This window comes from Pogona vitticeps, chromosome 1 (genome assembly GCF_051106095.1).
Source record: "Pogona vitticeps strain Pit_001003342236 chromosome 1, PviZW2.1, whole genome shotgun sequence".
NCBI lineage: Eukaryota > Metazoa > Chordata > Lepidosauria > Squamata > Agamidae > Pogona > Pogona vitticeps.
Genome location: NC_135783.1, coordinates 21,309,432 through 21,327,055, shown reverse-complemented (window position 1 = coordinate 21,327,055; position 17,624 = coordinate 21,309,432). Strand labels below are relative to the sequence as shown.

Sequence of the window (17,624 nt, the reverse complement as noted above, 5' to 3'; positions counted from 1 at the left end):
TGGACAGTCACATGAAGAGCAGAAGATGAGCATCATGTGCTGGCTGATGAGCGGGAGAGTTGGCTGGGGAGGGAGGGAATGTGCAGCATGTGTGGTGCCTCACCAACGACTTGCGACAACACGAAGCAAGTTGTGCCCATGTATATTTAAATGTAATCACAGATGTATGTGATTCTCATAATTCTCATAATTCAACCCATAGTTTAAATGCCTGTGCAGGGAATGTGTTGCATAGCATCCTTGACCCGTCCTATGTTTAAAGATCTCTAATAAAATAAAATTGCAGAATTAGAAAAGGAGACAAAGGGATCTTAAATGTGTTTGTAGCTGGTACAAACAGATTGCTCAGTTGAGATCGTGATGGCCTTGGCAAAAAAGAAATAACCTTAGTTTGCTTCACATATAGCAGGTTGTAATCTAGACTCTTGCTGTTGAGCACTATTGAAATGTGAGTTGCATTTTTAATATATTCTTTTCTAAGATATAAAATATGCATATGTAAGACTGTCTTCTATGTTGCCACTTTGCAGTTGGATTGGCTTTATTCTTATTGGATTTTATTGGTTATGCCTTTTTTTAGTATTTTAGCGTAGGGTCTTTTTATTTTGTTTCATTTCTGGCTTGTCTTCCTATACTCAAGGACAAATCAGATGAATCTGAACAATATTGAAAGTAAGCCTTAAATGAGAGAAATAATGTTTTATTTTCAAGATATGTGATGCGATAGAACACCTCCAGGAAGCACTGAAATTCTGCAAGGATGATATGAATTCCCTTCATTTGCTGGCCCTCCTTTTTTCAGCCCAGAAACATTATCAGCATTCTTTGGATGTTATCAACATGGCTCTTGCAGAGTATCCAGATTGTTTCAGGTAAGCAACATTAAGAGTATATTCCACATATTGTATTTTTTAGGAGTCTTGTGTCTTTTTAAATCTAAGATAAGGATGGAGAAATTATGGCTAGGAGGTTGGACTGTATCAAGAGACAATGCCACCAAGAAGCTAGACTACATCAAGAGTCTGGACTCATAATAAGATCACCTAGAGTGGAATGATCAAAACTGAGATACCAAATTAAGATGCATACATCCTCTTTATTAAGTAAGAGCTGCATCAGCAGAAGATAACATACTTTGGTCCACCGTAGGGGAAGAAGATAACAGCAGTAGTTGGAAAGTGAGTGGTAGAGAATCGTTCACAATGTCAGTGACACTCAAGCTAACTAGTTAGTGCCACACAGAAGGAGGCAACGGTAAACAACATCTGAATATTTACATAAATTGGAAAAAAAACCTATGATGAAATGATTGAACGTGAAACAAGTAAAAATGCTGGAAGATGAGACTTCCAAGTTGGAAGATACTCAATGACTTACTGGAGAATAGCAAACCATAGGCAAATCCTGTTGGTGTAACTTTACATGACATAACTTAGATCAAGGACTAGAAACATTTAATCCATTAATTAAAAGCTTCCTATCTCCTTCCTTTTAAGTTCTGAGATTCCTTAAGGCTCCCTTTTGCCCTGAGGAAGGGTCTGGAAGTCTTGTGGGGAGACTTTAACAGCCGCCATATTGCTAGGGGGAATCCTGATCTCAGTAGTGGCAATCGGGTCTAGCCATATCCCTAGGCTCCCAAAGGTTCCCCCAGGCAAAAGGGAACCCTAGGAAGCCTTGGAACCTAAAAGAGGGAGATATGACCTTTTTTATTACTTTAAATTAAATGCTTCTGGTACCCAATCTGGGTTACATTGGTGCAAAGCACACAACAGGATTTCCCCCAGTTAGCACTAGTAGCACTGTTAGTAATGAAACAAATGAATTAAAGCCAAAGGATATCTGATTGTTCACACACGCGTATTTTAAAGGAAAGTCCAAAGGTATGCAATATGTATAACTGGCAAGAAGTATGGACCTGCAAAATTGCAAAACAAAAAATTGAACATTTAAACATTGTAATACTTGGAATGAATGAATCAAAGAGTTGGATAAGTGTTCTGCTCTGGAAACAACAAACGTAGAAGAAAATATGTAGCTCTAAAAGCAAGGTTTCTTGAGACATCAGGGAAAATGTCTCAGTGTAAATGATCCAGCAACAAATTCAGAAGAAAAAACTGAAAACTTGTCCAGGAGAAAAATCGATTGCACACCAAAACAAGATGTGTTGACATTCATATATAATTATAGGTTACTGGAATGCAAACCTAGGAAATGAAGTGAAATCAAACATTATTGGATCATTTGGTTTAGGAGTCAGAAATGAAGTGGGAGAATGACTCAGAATCTTGTGAAGCCAACAATTTGTTTATTGCAAACGCATGATTGAGGCATCCAGACAGACAACTGTATATGCGCACATCACCAGATTGCCAATGTACAAATCAAATTGACCATACCATTAGAAATAGAAGATTTATGTTGGCTACTGATGTGTTCTACATAATTATAGCAGAAAATCAGTTTCTGCTACTATGGTAAAGTTGTAAAGCTGATCGTGCAGATCATGGAAAGATGAGGATCACTGCCAAAGAAATATGTATGTCACTATATTTGATTGTTCTGATGTGTAACCTATACTCTGGACAAGAGATTAAATTTAGAATACCCTTAAATGTAATGATGTATCACTGGGGACCAAAGCCAAGATCATCCATACTATAGTCACCTAGATTACTTTGTACAAATGTGAAGGCTGTACAGTGAAGAAAACTGACAAGGGGGAAAATCAACTGATTCAGTACAGTGGTGCCTCGACTTATGGCCATAATCCGTTCCAGAAGATGGGCGTAAATTGAAATGGTTGTAAGTCGAAGCACCACTTCCCATAGGAATGCATTGAAACCCCATTAATCCATTCCAGCTGGGGGAAAAAATCACACACACACACACAAAAACCCCACCACTCCAAGCCCCATCGGAACTGGGGGGAAAAACATCATAACACAGAAACATAACCCCCCCCCAAAAAAACCAAACCCACCCTGCAAAACAAAGTAAATGTACTTACTCGGGAGCAGAAAACAGGACCAGGCAGTCTGAAGCCTCCTCCGACACACTCACTCTAACGAGGTACAAAGAAGCAGCCTCTTCACTTACGAAAGGTTAGCAAATTTGAATTCCCCGCCTTTTTCTGCCTTTTTCTGGTTGCAACTTGAAGCCCTGGCCTCAAGTCAAAGCAAAATTTTGGGGGCCGGAGCTGGGCGCAACTCAAAATGGTCATATGTTGGGACGTTCGTAAGTCGAGGCACCACTATATGTGGTGCTGGATGAGAGCTTTACAGGTTTATTTATTTATTTAAAATATTTTACCCCACCTTTCTCCTTAAAAGGACTCAATATTAGACACTATGGGCTGCAAGAAATACAAATAGGTGGATTCTAGACCAAATCAATCCTGAATTCATACTAGAAGCTATTATGGCTAAATTGAGGCTGTCAAGGTTCTCCACACTTTACCTAAAAGGGCAGCTTTTTTTTAAACCACCAAAATTGGTACGGAGGTATAGTGGATGATGTAGGACAAGTTCACCCTTCTCAGCTTGACGAAGCTCATGGGATTGCTGTGTGAAAAAAAAAGGGAGGGTTAGGGATGGACACATACACCATTATGAGTTCTCTAGATAAAAAGTGGAAAATACAGTAAATGTGAAGAAATGTGTTGCTTAAAATAAATCTGGATGAGGATGTAACTTTTAGCAGAATGCATGTTTTGCATGTATGATGTCTGTGATACAGTCTTTGGCATCTCCAATGAACTATATTTGGAGGAAAGGCAAGTTATCTTTTCAATAGAAAAAAAGCATTTTAGTTATTTCAGGAGCATGGTTGTCTGTAGTCTTAGCATGCATAGGGGCGCTTTTACAGGACTGTGCTCCTATGTGAGTGCTCAGGTAATGTGAATGCTTCTTTTTGGACTTATCTCCATCAAGAATGATGATGTAATGTTAACCAGTCTCAACCCTGGCAGGTTTGCAAGGAAGACCAGATTTAGATAGGTGCTGCTCACAGCCTCCCCTTAACACAGAAACAGAAAATAATCTCCGAAGCAGAATCCTATTGGCCTTTGGTTCCTCTTGTCCCTTTTATAGAATGTGATGTGAGTGAACTAGACTCTGCGCCCCTCCTGCCTGAGGAACCTGAGCCCTTCTCCCATGGGAGTTTGTATTACAACCCTGCATTTAATTACAGAGACACCTGCTGCTTCTCAAATATTACAGAATTGCACATTTTCCCTCTTCTGACTCCCGATCCAGCTTTCTCTCACCATACTTTTAAGGATTAAGCCTGCAGTCCTCTGCATTCTAGGAGGAATAAGTTCTATTGAACTTGGTGGGGGTATGAATGGAAATGCGTTGGAGTGGACATCACAATTACAATCCCTTGACAAGACCAGTTTTGGAGTCTGGATTATAAAAAACCCCACCATGACTGGATATATGTTGTTGCATGACTGATCTGTAGCACAGGATATAAATGGATACATCAGCTTGCAAAAATGTGATGAATGTCATATGCGAATGGTAGCAATTCCAGATGATTTGTAAATTTCAGGTGATGTACGCACATACAAGTGCACTCACAGACATTCACACACTACGTAAATAGATTTCTCTATGTTTTGGATAGATATGAATGAATGTTGACAATCACATTTAGATTACTTGTTTTGTTTTATTTCTAAAATATATGTGTAGATGCCTGGGTAGACTACAAGCGGAATACAAGCTATGAGTGTGATGTAGCTACTAAAAAAGCAAATGCAAATGTCAAATATTGTTTATGGAAGCATAATCTCCAGATCATATACATTATAATGGTTCTGCATGATTCTGTGCTGGTCAGGCCTTATTTAAAATGCTGTGTCTGATTCTAGGTGCCACCTTTTTAAAAAGACATGAACAGCATGGAATATTGGGAAGAGATTAGTATGTTCAGAGCTTTTTGACAGTGTGTGCAGTAGCTCAGTAGTTAATGGGCTCTCCTTTTCTGGATATATTTAAGTCGAAGCTGCACAACCATCCGTCAGAAATTCTGTACCTACAGCCTGAAATGCAAATCCTGCATACATTTGATTCTAATTGTATGCTGTTATTCTTTTGAAACATCCAAAGCAGCCTGCAGTGAATTAATTAATTAACTAAATAACCCAATCAAAACATTGCAAATTTGCAAGGCAAAAAGCAGCAGACAAGACTCAGCAGACTAGTTTTTAAAATCTGTCCAGAGTCTTCACTATAGCCTTGCAGGGTAGATTAATCTATACAATGATTCAAGATCACTCAGTGTGCTTTGTGACTCAGCAGTAATAATTTGAACCACACTCTTCCCATTTGTGTTAGACCAGCTTTCAAAGAGCAGTAAATTTAATTAATTGCTCCATGGAGCTTTCAAAACGGCAGTAGTGGTGAAATGATGTGAACATAAAAAGTTGCCATTCAGCCTTCTATAGGCTTTTATTATTATAGAGTAGATATATATCACTGATATCAATAACTCCATTATAGCAGTGAATTACATAATTTGCTAGTCTCTAGCACCAGCCCAGTAGAAACACTTTGTCCAAAATCAGCTAACACCTGAATTTTTGATTTACAAATCTGAATCTGCTTGATAGTTCTTCTTTCAGTACATGTTAGCATTAAGATTGGAGACAGAGAGAGAGAGAGAACCCAAATGTGTACCCAAAATTATTCCATTTACATTTTATATAAAATACAAGGATTTTGTAACACTCATCGTTGTTGTTTAGTCGTTTAGTCGTATCCAACTCTTCGTGACCTCATGAACCAGAGCACGCCAGGCCCTCCTATCTTCCACTGCCTCCCGTAGTTCTGTCAATTTCATGTTGGTTGCTTCGCAGACACTGTCCAGCCATCTCATCCTCTGTTGTCCCCTTCTCCTCTTGCCTTCACACTTTCCTAACATCAAGCTCTTTTCTAAGGAGTCTTCTCTTCTCATGAGATGGCCAAAGTACTGGAGCCTTAGCTTCAGGATCTGTCGTTCCAGTGAGTACTCAGGGTTGATTTTCTTTAGAATGGATAGGTTTGTTCTCCTTGCAGTCCAGGGGACTCTCAAGAGCCTCCTCCAGCACCACAATTCAAAGGCATCAATTCTTCGGCGGTCTGCTTTCTTTATGGTCCAGCTCTCACTTCCATACATCACTACAGGAAAAACCATAGCTTTGACTATTCGGACTTTTGTTGGCAAGGTGATGTCTATGCTTTTTAAGATGCTGTCAAGATTTGTCATCACTTTCCTCCCAAGTAGCAGGCGTCTTTTAATTTTGTGGCTGATGTCTCCATTTGCAGTGGTCATGGAGCCCAAGAAAGTAAAATCTGTTACTGCCTCCATATCTTCCCCTTCAATTTCCCAGGAGGTGATGGGACCAGTGGCCATGATCTTAGTTTTTTTGATGTTGAGTTTCAGACCGTTTTTTGCACTCTCCTCTTTCACCCTCATTACAAGCTTCTTTAATTCCTCCTCATTTTCTACCATCAGAGTGGTATCATCAGCATATCGGAGGTTGTTGATATTTCTTAATTCTGGCTTGGGATTCCTCCAGTCCAGCGTTCCGCATGATGTATTCTGCATATAAGTTAAATAAGCCGGGGGACCATATACAGCCTTGTCGTACTCCTATCCCAATTTTGAACCAATCAGTTGTTCCATATCCAGTTCTAACTGTTGCTTCCTGTCCCACATATAGGTTTCTCAGGAGATAGACAAAGTAGTCAGGCACTCCCATTTCTTTAAGGACTTGCCATAGTTTGCTGTGGTCCACACAGTCAAAGGCTTTTGCATAGTAAATGAAGCATACGTAGATATTTTTCTGGAACTCTCTGGCTTTTTCCATAATCCAGCGCATGTTAGCAATTTGGTCTCTAGTTCCTCTGCCCCTTCGCAATCCAGCTTGTACTTCTGGGAGTTCTCGGTCCACATACTGCTGAAGCCTACCTTGTAGGATTTTGAGCATAACCTTGCTAGGGTGCGAAATGAGTGCAATTGTACAGTAGTTGGAGCATTCTTTGGCACTGCCTTTCTTTGGGATTGGGATGTAGACTGATCTTTTCCAATCCTCTGGCCACTGTTGCGTTTTCCAAACTTGCTGGCATATTGAATATAGCACCTTAACAGCATCATCTTTCAAGATTTTAAATAGTTCAACTGGAATGTCATCATCTCCACTGGTCTTGTTGTTAGCCAAGCTTTCTAAGGCCCACTTGACTTCACTCTCCAGGATGTCTGGCTCAAGGTCAGCAACTATATTGTCTGGGTTGTCCAGGATACCCAAATCTTTCTGATATAATTCCTCTGTGTATTCTTGCCACCTCTTCTTGATGTCTTCTGCTTCTGTTAGGTCCCTCCCATTTTTGTCCTTTATCATGTTCATCCTTGCACAAAATGTTCCTCTGATATCTCCAATTTTCCTGAACAGATCTCTGATTTTTCCTTTTCTGTTATTTTCCTCTATTTCCGTGCATTGTTCATTTAAGAAGGCCCTCTTGTCTCTCCTTGCTATTCTTTGGAAGTCTGCATTCAATTTTCTGTAGCTTTCCCTATCTCCCTTACATTTTGTTTCCCTTCTCTCTGCTGTTTGTAAGGCCTCGTTGGACAGCCACTTTGCTTTCTTGCATTTCCTTTTCTTTGGGATGGTTTTTGTTGCTGCCTTCTGTACAATGTTACGAGCCTCTATCCAAAGTTCTTCAGGCACTCTGTCCACCAAATCTAGTTCCTTAAATCTGTTCTTTACTTCCACTGTGTATTCATAAGGGATTTGGTTTAGATTATACCTGACTAGCCCAGTGGTTCTTCCTACTCTCTTCAATTTAAGCTTGAATTTTGCTATGAGAAGCTGATGATCAGAGCCGCGGTCAGCTCCAGGTCTTGTTTTTGCTGACTGTATAGAGCTTCTCCATCTTTGGCTGCAGAGAATATAATCAATCTGATTTCGATATTGCCCATCTGGTGATTTCCATGTATAGAGTCACCTCTTGTGTTGTTGGAAAAGAGTGTTTGTGATGAGCAGCTTATTCTCTTGACAAAACTCTATTAGCCTTTGCCCTGCTTTGTTCTGAACTCCAAGGCCAAACTTCCCTGTTGTTCCTTTTACCTCTTGGCTCCCTACTTTAGCATTCCAGTCCCCTAGAATGAGAAGAACATCTTTCTTTGGTGTCAGTTCTAGAAGGTGTTGTAAATCTTCATAAAATTGTTCAATTTTAGTCTCCTCAGCAATGGTGGTTGGTGCATAAACTTGGATTATTGTGATGTTGAAAGGTCTGCCTTGGATTCGCATTGACATCATTCTATACGAATCCACTGCACTAGGTGCAGGCAAAATTTGTTTACTTTGCATTTTAATATGAACTGACCTTATCATACTTCCTTCATGGACTGACACACAGTTATCCTTCAGTTTTCACACTTCTATGACTCTTGCATTCCAGTGCTCTTGCAGACCATCATACGTTGCAGACAAAATGGCAATAGTAAGGGGAATAGTGTTCATATGCTAAGGTGAAGTAGAGTGGTGCCCCGCATAGCGACGTTAATCCGTTCCAGGATTAACGTCGCTATCCGGATTCATCGCTATGTGGGGGGGAACCCATAGGAATGCATTAAACTCCGTTTAATGCGTTCCTCTTGGGGAAAAACTCACCGCTATGCAGGGAATCCTCCATCCGGCCGCCATTTTTGCCACCCGGTAAGTGAGGGCAGGGTGCGAAAACGCTGTGGGTGGCCATTTTCTGCACCCAGCGGCCATTTTGGAACCGCCGATCAGCTGTTCCCAAAACATCGCAATGCGAAGATCGCATTAGTGATCGCAAAAAATGCGTCGCTATGCAGATTCGTCATTAAACGGTGCTCTTGTTAAGCGAGGCACCACTGTACTTGCAAAAATGTTTTTGTTTGAGAAAACTGCATTCAGAAATGTGTACATGTTTTTGTGTGTAGGAAAATGCACCCGAAATGCAATAAAAATGTGTGCAGACATTTTCAGGAAATGTAAAATGTTTGCAGTGGTTAATTAACTTCTGCCCGAAAAAATATAGAAAGCAGAATAGACTTGTCTATCTCTCTATAAATATATACCTCAAGGCTGGCATCTTTTGAGGCCATGGGGAGCCATATTTCCCCCATAAGGGTGCTTTGAAAACTGCACTATACCAGAAGATGGCTGGAAATGGCCAAGCATCTACTTGCTGCTTGTTCTTTTGGTTCTGGATGTGGGGCTTGAGGAGCCCCTACATCTCTCCCAATGTAAAAACCATCTCTCCTGGAACCTGCCAGGAGCAGATCAAAACACTTTTAATGGTTGTAGATATAGAGATGGACATACCTTAGTCTGTGCAATGATGGTATGGAGGTCACATTTGATTTAGGTTAATTTCTAGAAGAATGGAGAATGTTATAAAGGCAATGCATGGTCAGACACTTGCAAGAAGTACACATTTATCCTTCCTTGTTATGTGATCAGTGCTTTTTTTAAAATTATTGCCCATAGGTCCCTCTGAGTTGAGGGACCATGTAATGTTCATAGTCCTAAAAATGAAGATAAAGGCATAATCAGTAATCTCATATGTGTTTTTTAAAGATTGGTGGGAAGTTCAGAAGACCTCTATATTTAATCAGGACCATAGAAGAGACGCTTAACTTTTTCCTTACTTGCTCTGATCCCAGAATTCCTCCCCTGTTCCAGTTAACAACCCCAAAAGAAAACCTTTCTTTTATGCCCATATGAGTTTCCCTTCTGGGGACGACAATGGCTTGCAGGTGTTGATGTTGTTTGTAGGGCCTGCAGTGGGGGACTAAAAAGGGTTAAGCCTGTCTCTCATTCTCATCGCCCCTACATACTCACGAACAAAGATGTGTGGGCATTAATGATGTATTTAGCTTCATGTATAATTTGGGACCCAGGAGGCTTGTTTATTATACAAAGCATGCCCAAACAAGATCATCTCGATGCCTGAGTATACTTACTTAGCCTACAATCCTAAACTCATCTCAAAGATAAAAGCCTTCATTTGATGAAAACGGATTGACTTCTAAGTCAAGCATGCATTTTAACTACACATTTATTTACTTTAAGGATTTCTAGCCTGCCCTTCAAAAACTTTCCCAGAGCAGCTTAACACGATTTAGCAAAAAAAATAGCAAAAATAATTAAATAATATGAAAACACAGATTTTTAAGGGGCTGAAATTGCATTGCAGTCAAAGCTAAAATGAATAGGATTGTTTTCTGAAATAAATACATTTCTTCATAGCAAATGCACATTAGCATCAGAGCTGGTGTTGTTCATTCACATTCACTACATGAAAGAGGAAAGTGCAAAAAACGGTCTGAAACTCAACATCAAAAAAACTAAGATCATGGCCACTGGTCCCATCACCTCCTGGGAAATAGAAGGGGAAGATATGGAGGCAGTGTCAAATTTTATCTTCCTGGGCTCCATGATCACTGCAGATGGAGACAGCAGCCCTGAAATTAAAAGACGCCTTCTTCTTGGGAGGAAAGCGATGACAAATCTTGACAGCATCTTGAAAAGCAGAGACATCACCTTGCCAACAAAAGTCCGAATAGTCAAAGCTATGGTTTTTCCTGTCGTGATGTATGGAAGTGAGAGCTGGACCATAAAGAAAGCAGACCGCCGAAGAATTGATGCCTTTGAATTGTGGTGCTGGAGGAGGCTCTTGAGAATCCCCTGGACTGCAAGGAGAACAAACCTATCAGTTCTAAAGGAAATCAACCCTGAATGCTCACTTGAAGGACAGATCCTGAAGCTGAGGCTCCAGTACTTTGGCCATCTCATGAGAAGAAAAGAGTCCTTGGAAAAAACCTTGATGTTAGGAAGGTGTGATGGCAAGAGGAGAAGGGGACGACCGAGGATGAGATGGCTGGACAGTGTCTGCGAAGCAACCAACATGAACCTGACACAACTCCGGGAGGCAGTAGAAGACAGGAGGGCCTGGCGTGCTCTGGTCCATGGGGTCACGAAGAGTTGGACACGACTAAACGACTAAACACACAACACACATGTAAGATTAGAGTTTAGAGTGGGAAACAAATAACATCTTGGCTGTAAACCGGTGTGCATACATACACACATGAACAGCCAATTTAAACAATAGCATTGTGATTCCAGATTGTGACAAATTTAAGATTCAGCCAGTGATCTTTTATGTGTGTGTGTTGAGGGGGGGAGGACATCAATAAGTACACAAAAGTCTCTATCTTCATTTATACAGATACAGTAGCATCAGGGTTACAACATTATCAATCTGAAAAAAATTCCCCATCCCTTGCAGTTACATCTAACAGAATCTAAAGTTCATTTTGGTTAGTCTTCCCCAGTGTTCTAGCCTCCGGATGTATTGAAATACATCTCCCATAATTCCACAGGTAGTAATTTGTTTGTTTGTTTGTTTGTTTGTTTGTTTATTAGACTTCTACCCCACCCATCTAGACCAAAAGTCTACTCTGGGCAGCAGTGTAACGCAGTTCAACAACACATTGGAGGCCACCAGCTTTGGGATGGCTGACTTAAATCATCTTGAAAGGCATGGGTGTTTCACACTTTACATCATGAATGTATGGCATTTGCTCCCAGAAGACATAGCTCTGGTAACCAACTTGGATGACTTTAAAACAAGATTAAGCAGTATCTCAGAGGCTAAGGCTACCAAAGGCTGCTAGTCATGATGTCTGCCATATGTTCATTTTATTATTTATTTACCGTGTTTCCCCCCAAAAAAAGACAGGGTATTATATTAATTTTTGCTCCAAAATGCATTAGGGCTAATTTTCAGGGGATGTTTTATTTATTTTTTCATGTACAACAATCCACATTTATTCAAACACAGTCATGTCGTCATCTTCTGGTTGCTGCACAATGAGTCCCTGGTGGAGGGCGGAGTTTCACTTAACTGAGGCTTATATTGGGCGGGGGGGGGGGGTAGGGCTTATATGACAGGCATCCTACTAGGACTTATTTTGAGGTGAGGTCTACTTTTCCGGGAAACAGGGCATTTAATTCCTCCCCACACACTTTTATCCTTAGAAAAGGACCCAAGGCAGCTTACATCATTGAAAGACAATATTTAAGAACCAAATATTGAGTATACATCATTGAGAGGCAATATCTAAAACTAAAAACACTAAGCTCTAAAAATGTTTTTTTTTAAAAAAACAAAACAAATGTCATTCTGAGAAATGGGAAACATAAGCAATTTTAAAAGTACACAGTCAAAGCAATTACGCATAACAGTCCATCTAAAAAGATCACACTCAGCCAGCCAGCCACTGAGGGAAAACTCGCTGAATAGAAAGGCCTTCGTGTGCTTCTCATGGTGACTGCTCTATTCAATATTTATTTGTTTATATTTAATTTATTAAACTTATATACCTCCCACCTAGAACGTGTCTACTTTGGGCGGTTTACATAAAGCATAAAAAATAAACTAAAAGTAAAATCCATATATGCCTCTCAATGCCAGTGGCTGGGAAACAATGAGAGCAGAGGATAACCCCCTCACAGCCTGGTGGTGGGCTTCCCAGAGGCACTCGGCTGACCACTGTAGGAACAGAACACAGGAATGATGGTCTTCCAATTCGATCCAGTAGAGCTTTTTTCATGTTCTTGTTTTAACTCTCTGCAGCAGAGTCTGCATACATTTTTGTTTTATATATACAAAATATTTCTTGCCTTAGTCAAGGCCGCTAGTAATGGAAGTCACTATAGCAACAAAACAAAGTTTCCAGCTGATGAAGGGATATTTCCAACAAGGGGAATAGTTCCAGTGCCTGGAATATACATCCTTATCAGTTGCATTCATTATTACAGCCTTAATGGATGCTGCTGAATTTTATGTACAGCAATCTTCTGGATTATGTTTTGTGCTTTACATATTTAAAGAGGAGCTATTGGCTATTCATGTATTTACTGATTAGCTGGCACCCACTTAGCACACAGAATTACAAAAGATTGTCTAGTTAAATGTTCTTCTATCCTCATTGAGTCCCAGATGTGCAGCTGTGGAAGATTCAGGCATCCACAGGAGAACCAGTGTGGTGTAATGGGTAGAATAACAGACTAGAACTCAGGAGACATAAGTTTAAATCCCTACTTGGCCACAGAAACTCATTGGGGGATGGTAACGGTAGACTCACTCCTTAAATACTGGCTGTGTCTTGATAACCCAGTTGTAGTTATGTGCCATCACCTCCTGGGAAACAGAAGGGGAAGATATGGAGGCAGTGACAGATTTTACTTTTTTGGGCTCCATGATCACTGCAGATGGAGACAGCAGCCACGAAATTAAAAGATGCCTGCTTCTTGGGTAGAAAGCGATGACAAACCTTGACAACATTCTAAAAAGCAGAGACATCACCTTGCCAACAAAAGTCCGCGTAGTCAAAGCTATGGTTTTTCCAGTAGTGATGTATGGAAGTGAGAGCTGGACCATAAAGAAAGCAGACCGCCAAAGAATTGATGCCTTTGAATTGTGGTGCTGGAGGAGGCTCTTGAGAGTCCCCTGGACTGCAAGGGGAACAAACCTATCAATTCTAAAGGAAATCAACCCTGAGTGCTCACTGGAACAACAGATCCTGAAGCTGAGGCTCCAGTACTTTGGCCATTTCATGAGAAGAGAAGATTCCTTGGAAAAGACCTTGATGTTGGGAAAGTGTGAAGGCAAGAGGAGAAGGCGATGACAGAGGATGAGATGGCTGGACAGTGTCATTGAAGCGACCAACATAAATTTGACACAACTACGGGAGGCAGTGGAAGATAGCAGGGCCTGGCATGCTCTGGTCCATGGGGTCACGAAGAGTCGGACACGACTAAACGACGAGAGGGAGGGCCATCAAGTCAGAACTGACTTATAGCGACCCTGATAGGGCTTTCAAGGTGACTATTAAAGAGTGATTTTACCAGTTCCACCCTTTAGTGAGTTTCTATGGCGAAGCTGGAGGGATCAAGCCCAGGTCTCCTGAGTTCTAATCTATTACTCTATCAATCATACCAGTGGGTCCCCACCTTAGATAACCCAGGTGTTCTTGGACTGCAGCTCCCAGAAACCCCAGTCAGCACAGCCACTGGTGAAGGCTTCTGGGAATTCCAGTCCAAGAACACCTGGGTTACCCAAGGTTGGGAACAACTGCAGTATGCCACACTGGATACCCTTGATAGCCCAATTAAGATCACTATAAATCAGATGTGATTTAACAAAGGGATCTGAAAAGTGCTAGGGACCAGTTAAAGCTGTAGGTGTGGGATATCACTTTTGACTGCTGTTCCAGGCTAAAACTCCAACTAAAACACGCAGCTAGTGCAGGGGAAGAGTTACAGTACTAAGCAACCACCCACCCCTACCCAATGCTGCACAAAAATGCTTTTGCATCAAATAGGCAGCCATCTTAAAGGAAGCCAGGAGGCTAATAAAGAATAATGTAACTTGCTAGTTTTCATTTTTAGCACTCTGGCAATTGCTATGCTGATTAATTAATCCTGAAAGAAAGATTACCTTTTCCATCACAAATAACAGAGTGCTTGAGCTGTTTCTCCTGCTTCCCTGTCAATGAAAGCTTATTAGGAAATTGTAAAATAGGGGTGAGAATCCACCAATTGGGGCTTGAAATGTCTGTCAGTAGGACTCACTCTGAGAAGCTGTAACCATCCAAATGCATGGTATCTTCCTGTCTCTCTCTGTGACTAACGGCATGTAAAAAACAGAATAAAGATTAGGGTTGCTGGCTGTCACATTGGCAGAAGCTTTGGTGCAGAAGCTGAGGAACGTAGGGCAGCTTAATTTCATCTCCCTTCTTGGATTTTACAACTGCACGCATTGACCTCGAACACCTTGCAGATCTGCAACAGGGCTGGAATAAACTCTCTTTTAAAAAGAGTCCTTCAAATAGAGAACTGTCTTATCTAAGTTAGGACACATGGCCACTGTTAATAGTGCCTTTCCTAAGTAGGGCTTTATAGCCAAGAAGACCCTTTCTTATGTCTTCACATTAAGCCACACTCAAAACAGTAGGATGCAAAGAAGAGTTTCCTCAACAGACCTTAGTATTCCAAAATATGTATACAGGCTTCAGGATTAGGCACATACATTGGCTTTTTTCATATGCAAATTAATTGTTATGGTGTTTTTAAACCAATATGTTCCATCTTTAACATGAACTATATTGTAAGCACTGATATGTGGGAGCTCATACAGAGTAATAATCAGAGTGCTTCACTTAGAAAAGTAAGAACCCTGTTCAAATATATTCTCGAAGGCTTTCACGTCCTGGATCCGATGGTTGTTGTAGGTTTTTCAGGCTGTTTGGCCATGTTCTGGAGGTTTTCCTTCCTAACATTTCGCCAGTCTCTGTGGCCAGCATCTTCAGAGGACAGGAGTTCTAATGATAGTTCAAGCTGAGCAAAAGCGATTGCCAAAGTCACCCTCTGGGTTTCATTGTTCATTGAGAACTATAATGCTAATTTTCTATGTCCCAGTTCACCACTCTACCTACTGCATCCTACTACCTCTGTAAAGAAGGAACCATGATCACCATGCATTGCACTCTGTTGCAGCACACAGAATTGTGTTCTGGGGAAAGGAAGGAAACGAAAGCCCTGGAACCTATGTCAGTTTGCCAAATAGGGAAGCATATGTCCTTTGGAAAGGGTTTGCAATACCTCCTGTGGCATGGGGAAGCAGTTCATATGTGTTTCTTTTGATACAGATACATAGCAGAAAGAGGAGCTTGATACTTCTTGGAATTTGCCAAAGGCTGCTGCTTTGCCTTCCCCAACTTAGCAAAATGATGTGCAAATGAAAAGAGTCACTGCCTATTTACTGAGAGTAAACAATTGGTGTTCTCTGTCATTATAAACAAAGAAGGAACTGAACATAAACCAGGAGGGGAAGGAAGGAATGTGTTCCTTGAATTTGTCTAATAAAATTTTAAGGTACCCAATTATTCTGGCTGCAGCTGAGAAGAACAGCAGCTATGTATACAGCTGCAGACAAAGAAAAACTGGAATCAGTAGTACAATTAATAAGACAAGATGTGTTAGCATAGTTCATGAGGGGTCCTAGAATACCTGGTTATAAAAGAATGTAATAAAATAAATATTTTAGAGGCAGTGCAATTTGACTACCCTGTTTCCCTGAAAATAAGCCCTAGTATGATTTTTCAGGATGCTCGCAATATAAGCCCTGTTGTTGTTGTTTAGTCGTGTACGACTCTTCTTGACCCCATGGACCAGAGCATGCCAGGCCCTCCTGTCTTCCACTGCCTCCCAGAGTTTGGTCAAAAATATAAGCTCTACCCCCAAAATAAACGCCAGTTAAGTGAAACCCCACCCTCTACCACTGTGCAGCATTGTGCAGCAACCAGAAGATGACATGATTGTAAAATAAAACATCCCCTGAAAATAAGCCCTAATGCATTTTGGAGCAAAAAATAATATAAGACCCTGTCTTATTTTGGGGGAAACACAGTATTTGTATGGGAGGGAACATCAGGTATACATAGCAAGTGTTACAGTCTTAACCCATTTCTGCAAAATACTTCTCTTCTTTAGCTTCCTCTTTTATGTCCCACTCTTCCTCCTATTTCAAGCAGTATATGTGGATATTATCTCATTTCTTAAAAGCCTAAGCAGGACCCTACTGGATCAGACTGAAGAGATCTCTTGTTCCCTTTCCATGTGCTTATTCTAAAAGAAGTCTGAAAGATTAGTAAGACAGCGTTTACCTGAAAGAAGCCGTCGTTGATTCTTCTGATGGAGGATTTGGCTTTCCTTATGGTAGTCTCATAACAGCCCTACAAAATATGTTGGGATGAATGACACCCAGAACTTAGAAATAGCTAGTTACAATACGAAATAAGTTCTACTGCAGAGCAGAGAAATATGGTCTCACTTCATCATGGGGATCAGACCCAGACTGCCTGTCTGAGTTGTTATGTTTGTGTATTGTGAAGTTGTTTCCAACTGATGGCAACTCTGTGAACTGGTGACCTCCAAAATTTCATGTGCTTAACAGCAGTGCTCAGTTCTTACAAGCTGTGGCTTCCTTCACTGAATCAGTCATCTTATTTGCTCTTTCCTTTTTCCAGCTACTTTCAACTTTTTCCAGCATTACATATTGTCTCTTCCAGTTAGTCTTCGCAGAATGTGCCTGAAGTATAATAGCCTCAGTTTAATCATTTTTACTTGTAGCTTGATTTGATGTATTTGTCTTTCTGGAAGCCCACAATGCCCACAGATCTCTCTTCCAACACCACATTTCAGATACTTTTTTTTCCTTTGTCTGCTTTCTTCACTGTCTAGCTTTCACATCTGTACATAGTATCTGGGTATATCATAGCATAGAATATCTTCGCTTTGGTCTCCAACAACACATCATTATACTTCACAATCTTTTCAAGTAATTTCCTAGTTGTTCTTCTGAATTTCAGTCTCCTTCTGGACTGCTGATATTTACAATCTCATGATAAATACTTATCATGCACTGTTTAAGCCTTGTGATGCAGTGGTTAAAACTTCTATAACTGCAGCCAAAACTGTGCTCATGGCCCGGGGTTCAATCCCAGGTAGTCGGCTCAAGGTTGATTGAGCTCACTGTCTT

General features: G+C 40.7%; 1 protein-coding gene across 3 annotated transcripts in view; it reads left to right on the top strand.

The window, feature by feature from the left end:
* The window catches only part of TTC7A (tetratricopeptide repeat domain 7A), a 180,999-nt gene that overhangs the window by 95,410 nt on the left and 67,965 nt on the right, over positions 1 to 17,624 (top strand). For all 3 annotated transcript variants that reach the window (XM_020796886.3, XM_020796884.3, XM_020796888.3), the window contains one exon: positions 712 to 872. In XM_020796886.3, the coding sequence (XP_020652545.2) occupies positions 712 to 872 (161 nt within the window). The remainder of the gene's footprint in view (positions 1 to 711; positions 873 to 17,624) is intronic.